Genomic DNA, 21,804 nt, shown 5'->3' on the forward strand with positions numbered 1-21,804 from the left:
ACTTTAAAAAAATGTTGCCACGCCCACAAACTTCAAAAAATCGAAGATCCCAACCAAAAAGCAAATTTCTAAGAACATTTAATGGGAGCAAAATTTTTGTGACCAATTTTAGACCTCAATGAGGAAGCAAAGTGCATAAGGTAAAAAATAATTTGAGAAAGGGGAAACTTAAAATTTTGAAACCTTGAAACCTAAAATTAGATCGCTTTATGAAGCACTTAGACCGACACAACAACTCAACCAAACACATAAAATAAATCCATTTTATTTATAAAAATCATAAATCTGGAATCTCAACACGGAAATGACGAAAGAATGCAGAGGGCAAAAACGGAACTTTTTATTCGTTTTTTTCTCTTCTCATTTTTTTGTGTTTTGTTGTTAAGTGTTTCTGAATTATATGCCAATGCCCAAAAAAGGTGCCAAAGGTCTCTGTCTCTGATGCGAAAAGTTCCCGGTTTGCCGCGACGATGCAGAGTATATATAATTATAAATTATAATAAAAAGTTGTATTTAAAAAGTTTTCAGATTTCAAAGAAAAAAATAAAATGAACGGCTAGCAACGTAAAAGTCTTGTGGGCTGCGCCCTGAGGCTGATTCATCCCGATGAATAAGTTTTTGACAACAATTTTATAAACAATTGTTTTTTTTATTAAAATAGTGTTTGTGGAAACGATATCGGTTGTACGAAATTTATGAAAGCATCAACACAAGTTTTTGTCGAATAGATTTTCGTGACACCCCCAAAAGACTTATACTACATTCAATCCGTGACTTCTTCTCCAGATTTTATTTGCCTCCTTGGCAACCCTAGCGGGTTTCCATTTCGAGGGCACCCACGCACGGTCACTCCAAATGCAAAACAAGTGTCTTTTTGGCGTGATAAGAACCCGCAATCAAACGATTTCATTATTCGGTGGTACAATTGCAAGCTCCAAAACTATGCTACAGGGGAATCGCTAGACAGGCAGTCAGTGTGGAACCAGCAAGATGCAGAAGCAAGAAGAGGTGCTGTCGCGCCTGCGCCCGATATTTGACATATTTTTGCGCGAGAACTTTTCCACTACCAACAATGTTTACTTTGAGAAGCTCCTCACGCACTTGCAGGCCAAGGGTAAGTTTTCAAATCGTGCTGGGCCTGCTATCTATCTTCTAATCCCCCATTGATTTCTGTCCCTCCGCAGAGAACGCGTTTGTGCTGCAGGCCCCATTTGTGGTGGACTGGGTGGACAGATGCATCACTGCGGTGACCGAGGACTTCAACAAGATCCACCCGAAGGTGGTGTCTTTTATGCTGAATCTGACCAGCTATCTGGCGAACAACGAGTGGATGATTGTGCGGCTGCGGGAACTGGATATAGTAAACAGGTAAGGGGCCTAGGGAAAAGAGATCCGTAATCCCTAAGCTCAATCTTTCCCTTTCAGAGCTGTTAAACTCCTGCAGGGGGAGCACAACTTCAGTCCCTCGGTAAAGCTGGGTGGCATTCGCCTAATGAAGTCCATCACCGTTTACAGCATGGGACTGGCATTCCTGCGAATGCACCGCATCTGGACCCTGCTCATCCAGTACTCCAACAACGATCATACCCTGTACGTGGTGCGGGAGGCCCGGCAGGTTCTTTTCAATATGCTGTACAAGTCCTGCGACAAGCTGCATGACAAGGCCGTCACTCTGGAGATTCTCGCCGAGATCATGAAACCGATCCACGACAATCTGTACAAGAACTCCGACAGCGAGGAGCGCATCCACATCAAGGTGGACGACAACGAACTGCTGCACAAGATCTCCGCCACCCTGGACCTGCTCTCCTACATCCTGCAGCAGACGCTGGTGCACGAAGAACGCACCAGTCTGATTGCCCTGCTCAAAGAGTATCATGAATTCGAGATAACCATTTGGAAGCTTATCGATATGACTCACAATCCATACTTCATTGAGAAGATCTTCACCACGCTGAGCAGCTACAACTTTGCCCTGCTGATGCACGAAAAGTTGCTGAATCCGGATGCCACCGAGCCCCCGGAGGAGTTCACCGAGTTCGGATTGGCGTTCTTCAATCTCATGAAATTCTTCATCACCCGCAAAGACGGCGAGAGCTTTGTTAAGTTGGCGGAACTAAACCATGTGTTGTGGAAAAAGCTGGGACCTCGGGCACCCAAGGAAATTGTCATCCAACAAGAGCGGGTGACTTTCGAGAACCAGCTTATTTGCTTTCACATGCTGCCGTTGCTTTTCTCCATGAAGTATGCCCAGAAGATTGCTGACGAGGAGAACAAGGTGGAGCTTTTCGACGCCTATGTCGTGAAGTTGCTGGAGATCTCCTGCGAACAGACCCTCCGACTTTGTTACACCATGCGGGATACCTTCTTTTCGGCGGACGGCATGGCGGTGGGTCTTGTGACTGCCGGGCTGGCCAACAAATGCATTCACAGCCTGCTGGCCCTGGAGAATGTTCTCGACCGGGAGCAGGCGGTAACTGTGTGCCAGGCTCTGCTCTACGTGCTCCGAGAAGCAGTGGCCCTGAGTGTCATTACGAACAACGCCCAGGATGACTGCCACAGCGTGAGCAGCGCGGGCAGCTCGTACTTGGAAATGTATCCGCGCGGCACCGAGCAGGTTGTTAACGATCCAAAGGTTCTGCACTCAGTCATGGTGGGTCTGCGCACCCTTATCGAACGCTTCAAGATCACGTGGAAGGAGTCGGTGGAGACTATTGGCCTCGTGAATTGTCTGGCCTTTGTCCTAGAGAACACAAACATGGATGCCAGGGTGAGTCGAAATAGTTACTTGGAGTTTAAAACTCACGGATGCATTTTTATTAAAACTAATTTTTATTTAGTAGTTATCAATTTCGCAACTAGATACAAATACAAATTGGAGTCTTCCTCGCTAATTTGTGTTTCATATATATTTTCAGTGCACTGTCCAGGCGCTGAAGCTCGTCCAGCTGGCAGTGGAGCACTTTCTTTCTCCAAACATGGCTCTGTTAGTGGACAACTTGCAGGGCTCCGCGTTGGTCTGCCTGGGTCCCATTATCGTAAAGCGAATGCACGACACGATGTGGGAGGTGCGTGACACAACGTTGGAGCTCACCACCTCTATAGCTAGTATCTCCCGCATCAGTAAGCATGTTATTATTATCAGGCATTGACTTTCTTTAATGACCCCTTTTTGCTACAGAGTTTCCCGCCTTTCAACGGTTTCTAATCGACTCGAAGATACCGCCTATAGTATACGAAATGGCTAAGAATGATTCGGAAGTCTACGTCAGAGCCTCTGCTTTCAAATGTCTATCACAAATGGTCTCCATAAACCTGTTGTGGGAAAATGGACTTAGCCAACTCGATCTTGTGGTATGTAACTCGACTTATAAAACTTGCCTATTTATAATCTTAACCCATTTAAATCTCCTCAGGACCATCTTCTGTATGTGATGTACCGTGAGAACGATGATATTGTGCGAGCCGAGGCCGTCATCACTCTGATGAAGATCTACGAGCACCGCAAAATCCACGAGAAGTATAAGAACACGCTCTTTTCAACCCTCAACTACTGTGTAGTCGGAGATCATCACACGGAGGTGAAGCTGAATGCGCTGAATTTCTGGCGCCGGGAGTTTTACCGTCAGTTCAGCAACCAGGGCATGATCGACGGCTCTTTTCCCACGGTGACCTTCTCAAAGGAGCAGAAGAAGATCGTCACACTGACGGAGAAAGAGATCCAGACTAGCATTGCCAAAGTATTTGGCGGTGTCCAGCAGTACGGATATTTTGGCATCCTACTCAAGTGTCTGCGGGAGGAGACTTCAATGGAAGTGCTAGAGTTCCTCATTAAGGGTGTCAAGATAATGACGGAAAAGTTCGAGCGCTACAAGGGCATAATGGACGAGATCGAGATGAGGTCGCCGCTTTTGGACAGCGATCGTCCGACATTCAGTTTCCCTTCTAAAGCCCATCCAACTCCAATTCCACAATCACCAGTCAACCCCACCGAAGCGGACGAGGTCATCGAGTCCATTCTGAACTCGCAAGATGCCCAGCTTTTGGAGAAGGCGTTTGAGACCCAGATGCAGATAAACGACGAGGCGGAAACGGCGGAGAAGCGACACATCGATGAGTTCTACTACAAGCAGTTCGCGGTGCCGTTGCGGCAGTTCTTCGAGGAACTGAAGTCCATCGACCTGGACCAGTTGGTCAAGCAACACCAGGAGTGGTTCGAGTGCAAGGAGAATTTCACCTCCCTGCTGGACGATATCCTCGGTGCGTTAAAGCGCGACGATGAGAACATGATTTCGGACTGTTACTAGTTCCGGGCTAATCCGATTGCAAGTCAAACCCCCTCTGTGAAGTAAGCTTAAAGTGTTTTTCCTTGAAATAGAAAATATTTTTGATAACTATGTTAGTGTTGCACATGAAATGAGATTTTATTCCGCTCCCGCAGTCGAAAAATAAAGAAAATGTAATGAAAGAAGAGCAGGGTTGTGGTTGGAAATGTATGTAGGAGCTAGGAGCTTTTTAACCAATTTTTTAAAAAATCAGTTTGAAATTGCGATTCATATTTTTCAAACTTTTTTTTACCATTTTAAATTATGGGTGAGCTGGGCACACTTTTCCGGTTGTGTTTGTTTTGGTTTTCTGTTAGTGGTGGCACATGCCGACAGGGGTGTGAGACGGCTCCTATCGATACTTTCGGTGGTACGAAACTAGAAGTTTTTAAAAGAGGGCACCTTTTAATTTGTAAGAAAAAATCCCAACTGCTGACAGCGGCGCAAAAATTGCTCATACTCCTGGTGGGCTGCTGGTTGGATTCAAAGTAAAAATAAATATAAAACAAAATATTTTCAAAAAATAGCGATATATCGTGTAAAAAGATATCACGATATAATTATCAACTCAAAAATTATCGATGTATTTGATATTTTGATACGGCCACCTTACTCTAGCGACTCATATGAACAAGACCAAAACGTCTCGCGTTCGAATTTGCACGCACTGCAGCATAAATATTTAAATCAGCGCTGGGAACATGCAGTTGCACAAACGCCGAGCCAAGCAAAAATATGGCCAGTGAATTATGTCATAAATGTGAAAGTGTTTCAAGTTGCACTGCAGCGGCAGTCACAACAACAACAACAGCAGCGGTAGCAGCAACAAAAACTGCACGCATGTAAAAAAGGAGTGCGAAGTGTGTAGAAAAAAATCAATTGAGAAGAAAATTGCATTTTCGCCGCCGCGACCGAAACGAAAATAAGTGAAAGAGGAAAATATATATATATAAATATTTATATATATAAAGTGCGTTCGGGGTGTTTGCGTGTGTGTAAGGAAAGGAGCAAGAAGCAGCGCCAGCAGAAATAGCAAAAGGAGGCAGCAACAACAAAAGGCGAGAGAAAACCGCCAGCAGCAACAACAACAACAACCAGCAGCCCCCTAATAAAGAGCAGAAAAAAATGAGTTCAAGTTGTGAAAGGTGTGTGCCGTTACACTACAACTACAACAACTACCATCGGCGGCAGCAACCAAAAACAACAACAACGGCAATCTCCAGACAACGCGAATGTCGAAATTGTGTATACAATTTATTAAGAAAGCAAATGCAGCAACAACAATGACCAACTGCAGATGCTTTTGTTAAATAAATTGTTGTCTTGAATGCAGAAAATTTCCATGCAGTGCGAATGGGTGGGTGGCAAAGCAGGAGAGGGAGTGGGCGTGGAAGGGGAGAAGGAAGAGAGAGAGAGAGAGGAGAAGGAGCCGCCTTCGGACAGCTGCGTTTGCCTCCCCATGTGTGTGTGTGCGTGAGAGTGCGTGAGTGGGTGGCAACGCCACCCCTCTCCTCTCGCGTGCGTTTGGTTTTACCTTGATTAAATTCCTGATTTATGCACTTTTTGGCTCTTTCGTGGCCTCAGGCGCCTGCAAAATCGATTTTCTGGCAAGGCGCGGCAACAAGCGTCGGCCGCCAAATGTGCCAAAAAGAGAGAGCCAAAGAGAGAGTGCTTGCACCCTCTCGCACTCACCTCATTCACTCACTCTCTCCCAACTCCCATTCTCGCCCAAGTGTGCGTGTGTGTGTGTGTGTAAGGACTGCAATTTTCAAATAAGGAAAAACCGGATACGGTTTGACTAAATATGTTTGTCGGCATAGAGAAAAGCCCAATTGAATGGGGGAAAACCGGCACACAACACACACACACACATTTGGAAACTACGCACAATGACGATTTTGGTCAAACTTTTTTTCTTCCTTCTATCAATTTGCCTCAATGAATGCCCTGAAATATTGAATGAAACATTTGTTTGCCATGGGATTTTGCCATTGTTGTTGTTTTTTTGCTGCCGCTTTTGAGGGCGTGTTTCACCAAGTTTTTGGTATCTCAGATTCTTTGCCGTGCTCAAAAAACTCGGCTGGCATTCCTGAGATGCTTTTGTCGGCCGCTCGAAAATAGAAGCAATCGCATTTTATGTCTTATTTATGTGTATTTCTCGCCCTCTCCGGATCTCCATCTTCATCTCCGCTCCGGACCAGCAGAATAGAATGGGTAGAAATCATCGAGCCGCGCACCAAGGAGCACATGTACGCCAATCTCACCACGGGCGAATGTGTTTGGGATCCACCAGAAGTAAGTACATATCTCTATATCTGAAAGTCCATATATCTATAAAACACTTTCCCAAAATAAAGTTTTAAACAGACTCCAAGAACAAGTACACAACTCAAACCAATTAAGGCCACTCCATTTTAAACAAAAACATAAATTTGAGAAAGAACGTATTTGTCTCCATAACATTAGTTAAATCGTCAGGAAATTTGGGATGAGAGTTGATTTTACAATATTAAAGGATTAGGCTTAAAAAGTAAGGTACATTTTTACCAGAAAAAGGTTGAAAAATTGTCATTACTTAATAAATTTGTCGACTTATATTACCAAAAATGTATCAACTCTTGATATATTAGATACTTTACAAAGAGTACGGATTCCTATGGAAATCTATCGACTTATTTACATTTATGTAAGGAGCAAGACTTTTTTATAACACGAATATCAGCCCTATTTGGACAGTTATTACTTATCTTATCATCTTACGCAACACAAGATCTTCTCATGTTTATGGAGTTCAATGACCCCGCTCGCGATTGTTACTTCATTGATTAGATGAGTAACTTGTTGTGCGGCTAGTTGTTTAATTACTATTCTGGGTCAGTTGTTTGCGCAATTTTCTTGTTTGTGTTTGGCTTGCAAATTTTTCGTAACCCACTTCGCCAAGTGGCGTGACCAAGGTTAATTATATTAAAATAACTACCGAATGATGCGCGCATCATCATAACCGTTCTGATATAACAGCCGAGTAAAAGGAGGAAATGTTGCAGTTGTTCATGCCTCAGTGCAAATATTTTCCCTATCTAAGGCGAAACTTTTCCCTTTCAGACTAGCTTGAAAGGAAAACCACTGGCATGTTTGCTCAAATGCTTGGCTTTTTTTCACATTTTCTATGCTGTTTGGCTAATGCGGCAACGCCAAAAGGTGTTGCAGGCTAATAACTTTGGTCTCGCCTGCAGGACGAAGCCGAAAGGCAAACATCGGCCAGACGAGCTATCGAGGCCACCCTTCTTCCTTTCCTTTGGCTTTTTATTTTACCTTTTCCTAAAGGAAGTAGTGAAAATTTCATTGATTTTGTTGTTGGCCTGCAATGTCCTCGTTTCGCTCCTGATTGCACACACATCGCCAGGAGTGTGCTGAAGGTATTGGTGAGCGATAGAGTGCATGTCCTGCTTCCATAATGAAAAGGCTTGCATGCGGAGCTGCACTGGAAAAACTAGTGAGACGAGCAAAAACTGTGTTTGAATTTTAAAACTCATATTCGTAATGAAGTTAATTTCATAAAATACCTCAAAGTGATGGCTAACTTCACTTGAATTTGTAAGTGTTCATTTATTCAAAGTCCAAAATGTAAGCTTTATTTATTTATTTATTTATTTGGATGTATCCTAGCGTTACATGTTTTGGAAACTTTTGAAATCCGAAATATAATTTAATTTACAAATCTTGTCAATGAAGTGTTGTCAAGCAACCATTGAAATATAATTAATTCAATTTATTTAAAACAATTGTAATAAATAAATTTTAACACCAAGCCAAGAATTTCTTTCAGTGTAAGTGGGCGTAATGTCCGCTTGGACGCCATGATTTATTGCTCGTCCTGCGACCCTTCTTCCGCTCTTCCCCCTCCCTTTTCTCTTTCCCCCCCAAAGGCACTGCAGCAAAGCCATCGCTCTCTCTTTGCGCTCTTCGAGTGTTTATTTATGTGCATTTCATTTCGGTTTTTGTCACTCTCACTCTCTGTTTGAGTCATCGACTACGTCATCCGCATTGTGCACCCCCCTCTTACTCCTACCACCACCTACATAAACACTGCTCTCGGCTAAAAAGCGAAAGAGACGAGAAGATAACAAAAACCATAATATAGGTAAATATCAATGGTCTTGGTTCTCAACGGCTTCATCATTGGGTTAATTAATGATGGTTTGCGGTCAATGAATAGAGTAGCTACAGTGATCTCTCCCAAATAAGAGGGCATATGCATCATCTATTATTGAAATATTTATAGATTTTTACTTTCAAAAATTAAAGAAAATGATACTTAAAAAAAAAAAAAAAAAATACTTGTTTTAACTTAAACACATGTGTATGTATATACTATGATTTCTTTAAAACTCGTCTTTAACATATTTTAAAATATTATAACTATCATACATACAAGCTATGATGATGTTTTTACTAAGTTTTAAAGGCTAAGTACCTTAATAAGTAAATAAAGATTTTAAAAAATGTCTCCACTGTAACCTATCTTTTCAACTTGATTTCATAGTTATTCCTTGCAACTTCGAGTAGACCAAAGTTGCGATTCCGGAGCGTCTATTGTGAATTAGCAGCGTAAAGTCGACACTTCCGTCTCCATTCTTCTGCCTGGCGAAGTAGCAGATAAGGTCTATAAAAGCCTGCCCTCGATTCAGTATCTGATTGCATGTACTGCAATTGTTGCCGCTCCCCTCGTGGCGAAGAGGAAGTGAATCCTTTTCACTGCGCCATAAAATCCGCACAATTTATGCAGGGCGGCGTGAAAAAGACATTACTAAAGATGGGGTGATTGCACCACCTTGCCTTGCCCACCGGCGGTGCACCCCTTTCCGTAGTCATTGTTCCACCCTCGCTCCTTTCTAACATGCTTTAAATTAGCGACATTCTGTTCTGGTTTTGCTGCTTGTTGGCCAACTTGCCGCTTTTTGTTTTAGCCGAGCTGAGCTCTCTTTGGTGTCACCACCACCACCACTACAACCACCAACAACTCTCGCTGCTGCATTCATTGTACGTGATTTGAAATTTATTCACAGTTGTTGGGACACCGTCTACTTTTTTGTTCAGCTCTTTATTATAACTCGAAATTACCGCCCCGTCCCCCTCGTGGCTTTGTCAACTTTTTCATACTGTTTTTTGTCTCTTTTTTGCCCATTTGCCTTTGTAAAACTTCCGGTTGGCAGGGAGAAACAGAAAAGAAAAGTTGCCCACAAGTTGCACGTCCATTGCTCGTTTCGTGTTTCACATTACGAAACCCGCCTCAAGACCTCGACTGCCGAACCAGAATCCGGAGTGGCGACGACCACGAACATTGGATGGATTGGATGGATGTTCACGTGCGTCCGCCGGCGTCATCCAACTACCACCCCAATCCCCTCCAGATGGGGTGGTGCAATCCCCCGAGCAACCAAATGCGGCGGCGCCTCCTCCAAAACGGTCGGACCTCGATCTGGGCCTTCCTCGCTTCAATGGAGGGTCTTATGCTACGCAATCGTCGAAATATTTCAATTTTACTGTGGTCTTTGTTGCTTATTCTACCTCGGGGATGTAAGACCTATAAAAGTTCTTGGAAAATGCCTTTCAATTAAAAATATTATCTTGATAAAGTGTGTTAATTTGATCTAAAAAGGTTGTCATTTTATTAGAGTCCATGCTCAAAGACTCCAATCAATATAAATTTACTGTTCCAAAACAAAGATTATAAAACACTAGTTACTAGATGTGTATTCCATATTTAGGGTTTGATTATTTTAATTCTTATATGGTGATTAATGATTTACTTTATTTTCTTCACATTATAATTTGTCGAGAACAGTTGCAGTTGTTTTTTATTACTCTACTGTACCCAAAACAATAAATATTTTTAATTTAACATTTAAAAATATTTAAATTAAAATTACCCTTTTCTAACCAAATAATAGTTCCATTTTAGTGCCAAGTTTGGTTTCATAAAATCGTAATAAAACACTTATATTTTAGTGCCAAGTATTATTAATAAGTTTCTTATGTACCGAGTTTATCTGTCTTTTCTAACTTGGTTTCATAAAATCAATATTCATATACCTGCTTGCTGAATATGCATGTCATGCATTATCTATGATTCCAGACTTAAGGTATTCCTTACCTCCCGTCTTCCTCCTCTTCGGCTGGCCATCTATCGCCCATTGCCTTCTTGGGCAAAGTTTGGTTTCCTGTCTCTGCGGCCAAAGTGTGCTTTTGGCAGAGCTAAATACCGACTTCTTCCGCTTTGCCTGGCACAATTTGAAAGCAATTACGAAGTCAATTAAATGTGCATAAATATTGCTAATGAACTTCGTCTTTCGGAGCGTCTTGCAGGTTAAAGTGCATTAACATTTTTAAATACCCTTGAGGGGGACTGTCTGCGGTTGATGCAACATCAATGACTTGGGATTTAAGTTTGTGCCCAGATGTACTTAGTCACATTTTGTGGGAAACCTCCCGAGTTTTAAGATTTAATAGGAAAAGTATTGATTTCCTCATAGTATCAAATCATTCTTCTTTATTTGTCAAAATCTGCAGCTGAGTTATGTCTGATTTTCAATTATTTCTTGGGTTGCTGAACTATGGTGGACCTATAAAATAGCACTCATATCATAAATAAGCCTTAGACTAGGCTGCTCACTGATCTATAAATAAGTATTTGAATTAGTTTTCTCAGAGATCTGCATTCCAGTTCCCCCGCGGGAATGTGAAACATGTGCCCAACTTATCCATAACTGCATTGCCGTAATCTATAAATCGCGCTACTTAATTGTTAGTGCTTTCGTCTGGAAAAAGTTATGGGCGATTGTGCGCTTTTTCGAAGAGAGAAGTGAGCATTCTTTGAATTGGAGTCAGATCAATATTTGCTTAAATTCAACAACAATTCAATTCCATTCATTGGTTCCCAGTTTGGTGACACATTCCATTCAAATTTCGAGAGAGGCCCGTTCCGTAGTTTCGACGTTATCGCGCCTCCATGGGTTCTATTTTTGGACCTGCGCTGGGCTTCAAAATTCGCTCTGTTGATGACCTAATTTACCGAGGGGCAACACAAAATTCCTCTAGATTTTTCTGTTTATTTCTACTTCAGTATGTCTGCGTCTCGTTTAATATCATTCGGTTGTTTTTTCGCTGCATGATTCACAGATGAAAGGAAGAGTAGATCGGTCCGAAACTGACCTCGGCCATAGTCTTCTGTATACGGAGAACTCTAGACCCAACTCGATTAGAAATCTTGTGCGTGCCTCGCTTCTTTTTTCGCCCCGATCGACCCACTTGCCGCTGATTAAAAGTTGTAATTGTTTTTCAATAAGCGCCAGACGCACATCTCCACATGCCACATGTTGTATTCAATGGTTGGCAAATTGAGCAGCAGATAACGAAATGGAATGCATTACTCCGGGGATGTATACATAACGCTTCGATTTAATTGGGAAACTAATGGGGTTCCAATTAAACCATATCGATATAATAATATTTGCCAGCGCTTTTGAGGAAGTATTGGTCTTCGCCACAGGGCGTATGAGTAACCATACAGGATATAGTATAGGTAAAACATTCCGACACATTAATCCATGCAGATTTGACGAGTATAAACATTTTTGATAGAAAATCATGTTGACTGCCTCATTCGAAATGCCAAAACATTTCCGCTAGGCACGAGGCTTTTGACTTTTTCTATATACTAACGGTTTCAAAGTTAATCAACGTTAAACATCATTAAACGCATACGTCATAAGCAAATATTGGAAAAGCACACATATAAAAAGGTTGCCTAAAAAATAACAAATGAATAACAAGCCAATATTTATAAGGTACTTTAAAAACTTTGACTATGCGCCTTTAAAAAATTAATTAAAATGTGCACTTGTCAAATTAACTTTAAATGATTACAAATATAAATTGAATTCAAATGAGTAAATAAAAAACCAATACAAAATTAAAACATGAGCTGACAAAAATTATGTAAATGAAAATGCAATACAAAAGGTAGTGATTTAATTAATTGATTATAAACCACCTACTAACAAATAAAGTATGTGCAATGGCGAATTTCAGCTGACTGTTTTGTGATTAAGATGTAGGCCACAGTCGTTCTCATCTCCCCCCATTGTTGTTCATATTCCATAATTACAAAAAAATTTTGGAATTTTGTACAAGGCCACAAATGAGGTCGAGTCGCTTGATGTTTCTTTTTATAGTCCATCTCGCTTTCAACTGGGAGGCAGTGGGGAATCGGTTCACTGGAGGCGGGGTGGACGATCTGGATGGGTTGAATGATTGACTGACTGACTGAGTGACTGACTGACTGGCAGTTGGAAACGCAACAATGCGAAAAGCGTAACGAGGCGACATGGCAACTGAGTGGCCCATCTCCACTGGGTGGCCTTGCTCCCAGCCCCTCCCCTGCCACGCCCCCTGCCCCGCCCACTACCAATCGTCGTCTGGTTGCGCCCACAAATTATGCAACATGCAACGCAATCGGGGGGCTCCGCTTGGAAATGGAAATGAAAACCAGAAATGAAAAGCAGCCAAGCCGAAAGCTTTCATTTGCAGCGGGGTGCGAGATGGGCAATGGGCGATGGGCGTTGAGCGGTGGGCGGGGCTGTTATTGTTGTTGCCATCGGTGGCCAGTTGCAACCGCAAAAGCAAAAAAGCAAAAGCAACTAAAACGCCTGCAGGCAGCTGGCTTAAAAGGGGGCGTGGGTCAGGAACCACCCACCGCCCCTCGCCCATCGCCCAGCTGGCCCTGGCAATTCCAACTGAAGCTGAGGTCTCCCGTCGTCGTCGTCGGCTGTGGGCGCATCTGCAGCGCAAAAGTTCAAGGTCAGCGCTGCTGCTGCCACTGCTACTGCTGCTACTGCTGCTGCTGCTGCTCTTACTGCATGCATTTTGCAGAAATAACCCTGACTTCTGGGCGAGACAGAGATGGGGAGAGCGGAGCGAGCGAGATGGAGCGGATTAAGCACACGCGCCTCGCCAACAAGGCCAGATATTAAAGGGAGGATTAAATCAGTGATGGAGAGCAGAAAGTAATAGTTGTACCTACATGTTTCAGACAATAAAGGTATTGTGTATCTAAAAACAGATATAATTTTAATGAATGCATCAAAGTATTTGTGGTGAAACCACTCTTAGTCGACTAGGCATTGTAGTTCTGTATGTTCTAAGGAGCGCGAGCTCTAATATTTATAATATTATCTCATTTCGTAATATATTTATTATATTTTAAGAACTAATTCCGAGTTCCAACCGAAAGTTATTGATATTTAAACATTTTTTGTAATAAATTTTGAAGTTTCTCTGGTTCAAAGAAAAGGTATTATAACATACCTATATTACAAATAATAATACAAAATTCCAACAGAAAGTCATTAAAATTTTTAAAAAATATATTTTATATTAAAGACATTTCCGATTTAAAAAAAGTATTATAGTATAGTACACCAATAGTATAGTATACCTATAATATAGTATAACATTTATATGAATGCATACCATAAAGAAGCGGTCCTAGTCCCCTAACTTGTAAAATAAATACCTTTCCCATCACTGACACACCCGCTGGAAAAATGCAGTAGAGGAACCGTCGAGAATCCCTGTTTGTCAAGCACTTGTTGTATTTACTCGGCTGATAAAACCCTTCAGATTCAGATTATAAACACACACACTCACTCACTCGCACTCTTTGTGCTCTCGAGTTTGCTGATTAAGCCCGAAGAAAAGCTCTCGAGCTGAGATACCAAAATAAATCAGCTTTTGTGTAATTGTTGTATAATTCAAGAGGAGGGATAAAGGCAGAGCTGCAGCAACGACAACAATGGAGCCTCCAAAGCACTAGCGGAATGAAAACTCATCATTGCCAAAGCCAGAGCTGAATGTCATTGGGTCCGGTGTCACTTCTGATGAAACTACGTTTATGAGACTGATGTTGAAACGTGCCGAAATCTTTGTGTCTTAAAAATGTACAATATGCTTGGACTCTTCGGAGGTTTCATGGAAATCCAAGAATCCAACTTATCAGTAAAGATAGTAGTATTTTAAAAATGAAAAATTAATTGGAAATTTACAATTGAAAGTATTGTAATATACCTGTATTATAAACATTTGTATACAAGTCATTAAAACGTGGCCCTTGTTCCTAAACTTGTAAAATAAATACCTTCCCTTTATACAAGAATTAATTATGAAAATCTATAAAACGATCACTGCCAGTAATCGTTTTCTTGATTAACTCACTTGTGTTTGAACCAAGATCGCGATAACCTCTATATTCTTGTTGTTTTTTCGGGAACACAAGATCTGAATAGCACTTTTAAAAATAACGATGATCACTTAAGATGAGTGTGTGTTTGTCATTTAAAGTTAAAAAAGGAAACTATATGGGTTGATGAAATCTGTGTGGTATGAAATAAGACCATTTTTAAAATAGATTGCAACATTTTTAAAGAAGAGGATTTCTCCAAGCTGGGCCACTGAACATTTGAATTCATACTTATATTTTTCTGAAAACGATTAGTAAATGCCCGATAAGAAGTGAATTCATCGATGGTTTTCGGTTGGTCATATGAGGAATAAACGATTTTTGTAGTGCTTGATCTGCATAAACAGGTGGAAGAATATCCGGTTGGGAAATATTTATCGCTCAACTTTAACTTCACCTCAGGGCATATTTATGAGTGTTTATCTAATAAACGCACGTTGATCTCGCGGCCCACGTGTCGCTCCCCTCCCAGACCCCTATCCTCAATTCCATGTCCACAACGAGCCGACCCACACAATCCCACACACATGAGTACTCTCTCCGATCTGATGTCAACGATCCAAACTAATTTCGCCACGCGTACCGCGCTCTGTTCTCGTTCCCGGCCTCAATCCGTAACTCATTCCCGTTCCGTTCTCGCTTTACAGGATGTGGCAATTAAGCGGACCGACTCATCGCAGTGGTGGGAACTGTTTGATACGAATACCCAGCGGTTCTACTACTACAATGCGGCCACGCAGAAGACCGTGTGGCACCGGCCGAGCAAGTGCGACATCATTCCGCTGGCCAAGCTGCAGACGCTCAAGCAGAACACCGATCCCAGCGAGCGTCGTGAGCAGACCACGCCCCAAAAGCAGGTGCAGCAGCAGCAACAGGTCCAACATCCTCCCCAGCAGCAGCAGCAGCAACCCTCACCCATGTCGGGGCCGAATAAGAAGGGACGTGGTCAGCAGCGGATCAGCGGAGGCAATGGCACGGTGGCCAGTTCCGAGGAGAAGCTAACCAGCAGCGAAGTGATCTCTAGTCCACGTGGCCGCCAAAGCTTTCGGTGAGTTTAGTGGAGTTTAGTGGAGTTGAGTAACCCCATTTGGGGCCTGCTCCCACTTTTGTTTACATCTCACTTATGTTTACATTCCATTCTGGGCCTCTTTTTTCAGCGTCGGCACGGGTGACTCATCCCGCTCGATGGATATGCAGCAGCCGCAGCATCCGCAGGGCTATGCCTCCAGGCGTTCGCAAGGTGAGTGCTCTGCTCAACCCCTACTTCCCGGTGACTCATCTCCTCACCGTTTCAACTTGACAGACTCCTGCAATCAGTACAAGGAATCGGGCAAGTCCAGCGACTCTAGTCTGTCCAGTGCGCATGGCTACAGGCGCTTCAATGACGGCAGCGTTCCGGGGTCACAACATCCGGACAACATGCGCCTGGGCTCCCTGCAGAAGCATCAACGGGGAGGCGGCGGGGGCAAGGATAATGGAGCGTAAGTAGCTGAGGTTTGGTTTCCATCACTTCATCGGCTTTAAATCGCTTCTGTGTACCCCCATTTCCATCTCCGCTTGCGCTTGGGTTACGGATCGCCTTGCAGTTTTGAGATGCTCCAAGAGAGCACCAGTTCGCATAATTTACCGCATGGCAGCAGCTCCACATCCTCATCCTACGCCGGTGGCAGTGGCTATGGAGACAAGTATTTCGATCATCAGCTGCTGCCCAACCACCTGCAGGGCTACTCCTCCAAGTCGTCGGACATCGCCTCACCCACTCACTCCATTCACACGCCCCAGTCGCAGAAGAAGAAGATGTCGCCGGATGCAGCGCCCGCTGCCCCATACAACTACGCACAACAACAGCATCAGCAGAGGAACGCACAGCGGAGTGCCGGAGGAGGTGGTGGCACTGGAGCACCAGTGGGCAAGTCCTACGGAGGCGGTAAGAATGCAAATCTACTTCGTATGGATATCTACTTCGTATGGATATTCACTTCGTCCGCTGAAATCGTTTCTAATAAGATAGTAGAGATATCTAATATGGTCGAAGAGTATAAATCAGCGGTCGGTATGCTGCTGTTGTACGTTAATCGTGTACAAGTAGAGGCTGAGCAGAGCTATTTCCTATGCTCACTTAATGGCCTGCCGAACACTGATTTATATCATTTATAAATGGTTCATTTGTTGTGTTTAGGAATCGTTGCGGTATTTAAAAGACTATTTAAACCATTGTGTTTTTCCAAGTTTTATTGATATTGCAGTTAATATCATCGACTTTCTATATAGTCCTAAAATCGTATAACAATAACATCCAAAAGGTTTTTTTTTGTCGAGATCACTTTATTTAGCCAAGTGAAAGTGTTTATTTGTGTTAGGCAATAAAAAATGTTTGGATTCACACAGAATTGGATTAATGCATTGGACTATGACTATTTTTAAAACAGAAAAAATTAAATTAGGATGAAAAAGTACACTTAAATCTAGCAAAATTAGCAAAAATGGAACTTTAATTAGAATACAGCTATAAAAAAATTCTTAGTAGGAATTGTTACATTTTCCTATCCTGTTTTAGATCGCGAATACAAGGTGTCGCTGGCCCGCTCGGGCAGTTTCATGTCCTCTTCCATCAATCCCGCCGCCGCCGGCCACCACAGTAAATCCTACCGCAAGAGCAGCGCGGAAGCGGCGAACGGAGGAGCCGCCAGCGACGACTCCATGCACGAGAAGTACTTCAAGTCTGTGGAGAACACGCCACTCTCGCGCCGGCGTCACACCACGAATGCCACCAAGAGTGGAGGAGGACCGGGTGGAGGTGGGGCAAGTGGCAGCAACACGGCCACCAGTACGGCGGGCAGCGGCAGCAGCAGCCACAAGAAGCACTCGAGCGACTCCAGTCCACAGAGTCCTATCAGTCCGCAGACGAAGAGCTCGCGCCAGGCCAAGACGAGTGCCACCAGTGCTCTGCCCCAGCTGCAGCATTCACCACGGCTGCAGGAGCCGAGCCAAAGCCTGGATTTGCTGAGTCTGGAAAGGATTTCGCTGGGCAAAGCGGGGCCCATTTCGCCAGGAGGTAATACGGAGAACATTGGCCTGCTGACGCATTCGTCGCGCGGATCCAACGACTCCGCCCGCCAGCGCCAGAAGTCAAACAACTCCACAGCGAATCGTTCGCAGTCTCATCATTATCCCGGGCAGAGTTCTTTGCGACACAGTGCCAGTTCCAGTCTGGACAAACGGGGCTACCATGTGGGAGGAGGCAGTGGCGATGGAAGAGGAGGGCCAGGCGGTGAGAAGCGACGCTCAAAGCAGCACCCGTACCACCAGCAGGCCGACAATAGCGACGTGGAGTACGACAATGGGAACACCTCGCCCCTGTACACCAACTGGGACCAGGAGATGCCCCACCTGCTGCCCCTTAAGCACTACATCATCGAGCAGGCAAAGTTGTCAGGACGCTATGAGTACCGAGGTGGCGATGGCGGCGATTCGGACTCGTACCACTCGGACAGCCAGTCGGAGCACTCGCTCTCGGGCCACGAGCCGGATAACGAGGACTCTGACGGGGGATCGGACACGCATGGCGGCTATCTCGAGCATAACTACGGCATGATCGACGACTACGCCAATATGGGTGACAGTGTCTCCTACTACGCGTACATGTATCCGCCGCACGATCCCGCCGGAAGGGAGGACATGTAAGTAGAGTTAACAATTAGCAATATGTTACCAATCCTATTTAACTGAATTTTTTTATCTCTCCTTTAGCTCCGAAAACGTGGAGGCTGTGCTAGAGGGAATCGGGGTCAATGCCACAGAACCCTCGGCTCCGACTCCCACCGTTCCCAAGCCAAAGCCCCGTTACCAGATCTCATACTACGACACTGTATCGCACAGCCCCTCAGCCGGAAGCGGCTATCACGGTCAGCAGCTTTACTCCAACACGCCGCCCTTTACTGGGCATGGTCATGGTCATCACGTTCCACCGCCGTCGCTGCCCCACCAGCAGCAGCTGCACCTGGAACCAAGCGACGCCAAGCAGAAGCAGTCGCAAACCCTGCCCTCTCCCAACCGGCAGATATCGCGGCTAGCTGGCGCCGGTCACCAGGGATCGGGACCAGCTGCATCATCCAAAGAAGAGACCGGCCATGGCCACAGTCTCGTTGCTGGTCAACAGCAGGCCACGGTGGGCAGTGTAACGCCAGCCAGTCTTTCCCGACCTGGTCACAAGATGGCCCCTCCCTCGCTGAAGCCCACCATCCAGCAGATCTTTCCACCCAGCGAACGCGCCCCTGGAATGGGTGGCATGGGCCTGGGCGGACCAACGTTAGCCTGCATGAAAGAATGTGATATCGAGAAGTTTGCTGCCGACAATCTGAATCTCCACTCAAAGGGAATCTTCCGAAAGAAGGCGTCTGTGCGCGACATGCTTAGTTGGACAGCGGAGGCGATCAGTCGACCCATGTTGGCTCTGTCTCGGGACAAGGCGGACAAGAAAACGGCCATCGAGCTGTTCAAGCTGGTCCAGATCTACATGGCGGACCGCAAGGCGCGCATAGGCATGACATTGAATTCGGTGGCCATAGAAATTATCAGTGCATCCTTACCACAACAGCAGTGAGTTGTTTAACCTATATAAACTAATATGAATACAATACATAAATGTTGCTTTCCTTACAGATTAAGAGATGAGTTGTATGTCCAGTTGTGTCGCCAAACGACAGAGAATCCCAAGCGAGACTCACTCATCCGGGGTTGGGAACTGATGGCCATCTGTCTGTCCTATGTACCCCCATCGCCCACATTTCAACCCACACTGCTCAAGTGAGTATTTAAAACTATAAAATCAATGAATCTTCATTAACTCCAAATCTCCCAGTTATGTCAATCGTCATCGGGATCCCTCATTTGCCACGTGTTTCATGGAGGTGAGCAAGTGGCCCATCCATGTGCAAATCTCGCATTATGCCACAGTGTGCTGTCGTCGCTTGGATCGCATAGGGAGCAGTGGACGACGTATGGCCAAAAAGCCAACTGTGGATGAGGTGGAGCAGGCGCGGGTAACTAGAATCATTCGGAAAATTAAGAACTATTTTTTAATATTATTCAAAACCTCAACTTTCAGCAACAAATCCTGAGGAACAGCATGTTTGGCAACACGCTATCCGAGGTGATGGAGCTGCAAAAAGAGAAGTTTCCATTCCGTAAGCTGCCCTGGATACAGACCACCCTTTCAGAGCATGTATGTTAATAATATATCTGAGCATAAATATATAGTTAACTCTATTTATAAATATACTTTTTAACTTTTCAGGTCTTGCTACTCAATGGAAAGCAGACTGAAGGAATCTTTCGCGTCTCTGCGGATGTTGATGAGGTCAATTGCATGAAGAATCGCCTGGATCGGTGGGATGTTCCTGATTATAAAAACACATTAGGTAAGAGATTAATTGAACCGACTTTTAAAGTTCTATATGACGAGGAGCTCGTCAAAGTTTTTAGAATTTTTCTTTTACCATATAATATTAACATTGGATCCCATTCCCCAGTTGATGCACATGCGCCAGCCAGTCTGCTTAAGCTGTGGTACCGAGAACTGTACGATCCGCTTATACCGGATGCCTACTACGAGGATTGCGTGAACACAGAGGATCCCGACAAAGCCAAAGAAATAGTTAATAAGTTGCCCGAAATAAATCAGCTGGTGGGTTTTTATTAAACAAAATGAGGTGCGCAAATAAGTTAACTAATATCTTTGGTTGCCTTCAGGTTCTAACGTATCTAATACATTTCCTGCAACAATTCTCCATATCCGAGGTGGTGAGTTGCACCAAGATGGACTCTTCGAATCTGGCCATGGTGTTTGCGCCCAACTGTCTGCGCTGCACATCCGAGGACCCCAAGGTGATTTTGGAGAACGCGCGCAAAGAGATGTCCTTCATGCGCACTCTCATACAGCACATGGACACGACGCACGTGGCCAACCTGGTCTAATGGATTGTTGGCCAATCGCAATTAGCAACTACCTACCTACCAACCTACCAATATGTAAACGTTATTAACCTACCCTAACTTACTACCTACCAAATCTAACTTAAACTCAATTTGTATTTATACAAAGGATGATGATGAAGGAAGATTAATCTTAACTCCTACTTTAACTTTAACTCGTTTTGCTACTCGAATTTTCTTACTAACTGCTACCAAAACCGAACGTCTTTGGATTTAATTTTACTTTGTAATGTCTAGGAAGCTTGTTAAGAACAATGGCAACAACAACCACAAATACTCGAAGATCTTGTAACTCGTAGTGCTTTTTCAAACCAAAAATAGCTGAAAGATGAATCCAAAACAGAAAGCTCAATGTGTGCATGCCTAGTTATGTCTCAAATTGTAGTTGAATTAATTTATTTTGCATTTTAACTGTTGTTTTTCTTTAAATGGAATTTAAATCAAAGCAAGCGAGCAAATACTCAAAGAAACTCTTAACTCTCAAACAATGCGAAGCAAAGCAAACCTTGAACAACTTCATGCGAAGCCTATAAATAGTTATAAAATAAAGCTAACGATAAATAAAATTAAACTCTATATATTATGATGTACACTGTATGAAAAAGGAAGATTAAGATGGAGAACCGAGAGAGAAATAAGTGAATCAAATGCAATAAGAGGTCAATGAAGAAACTGCTTATTAATTACTTGCAGCCAACGTAGTGCTATATACAAAATATTTATTCATTTGCAAAAATAAAACAATGAAAATAAAACGATAAACCAATGTTCAAATCCAACGCAATTTCATGGAGAACAAGTCAACTGAAAATATATAAATATGTATTGAAAACCGCAACTTTCGAAGTGGATCGAATAAAGTTATAAATGTAAAACGGAATTGGAGAACATTTTGACAACTTGTTATCGGAACACATGCCCATATAGAGATTATAAATTCAGCCAGCGCTTCCTTTCCTACAATTAATGCGTGCGGGGAATATTTATGCCCAATTTCGAAGTCATTTCAAACCGTTTGTCTTCTGATAATTGCTAATAATTTAGCGTCACTTGACGACCATAAGCCCCCCAGGCCATGGCACCTTATCGAACAGCGTTGTTTTGGGGCTGTAGGCCTCGTCAATGTCTCGAATTGGGCGCATTTACTTATCGCATACCACCGAAAAACGATTTTCTTTTCAAGAGAAT

General features: G+C 43.6%; 2 protein-coding genes across 2 annotated transcripts; both read left to right on the top strand.

Moving 5' to 3' along the window:
- Positions 1-850: 850 nt before the first annotated feature.
- Positions 851-4,471, top strand: LOC108019443 (uncharacterized). The gene is made up of 6 exons (XM_017087268.4): positions 851-1,114; positions 1,185-1,368; positions 1,426-2,770; positions 2,919-3,123; positions 3,182-3,354; positions 3,417-4,471. Exons 1-6 carry the CDS (start codon positions 991-993, stop codon positions 4,305-4,307), a joined length of 2,922 nt encoding a protein of 973 aa, XP_016942757.4. The 5' UTR covers positions 851-990; the 3' UTR covers positions 4,308-4,471.
- A 473-nt stretch (positions 4,472-4,944) lies between these two features.
- RhoGAP93B (MyTH4 and RhoGAP_KIAA1688 domain-containing protein RhoGAP93B) lies at positions 4,945-21,496 on the top strand. Its single transcript, XM_036816730.3, has 14 exons — positions 4,945-5,470; positions 6,530-6,620; positions 15,270-15,670; positions 15,780-15,862; positions 15,926-16,103; positions 16,209-16,549; positions 17,180-18,302; positions 18,373-19,221; positions 19,285-19,428; positions 19,484-19,664; positions 19,730-19,846; positions 19,919-20,042; positions 20,154-20,308; positions 20,374-21,496. The coding sequence occupies exons 1-14, from the start codon at positions 5,451-5,453 to the stop codon at positions 20,596-20,598; spliced, it is 4,032 nt and encodes a 1,343-aa protein (XP_036672625.2). The 5' UTR covers positions 4,945-5,450; the 3' UTR covers positions 20,599-21,496.
- Positions 21,497-21,804: the final 308 nt, after the last annotated feature.

This window comes from Drosophila suzukii, chromosome 3 (assembly GCF_043229965.1).
Source record: "Drosophila suzukii chromosome 3, CBGP_Dsuzu_IsoJpt1.0, whole genome shotgun sequence".
Lineage (NCBI taxonomy): Eukaryota > Metazoa > Arthropoda > Insecta > Diptera > Drosophilidae > Drosophila > Drosophila suzukii.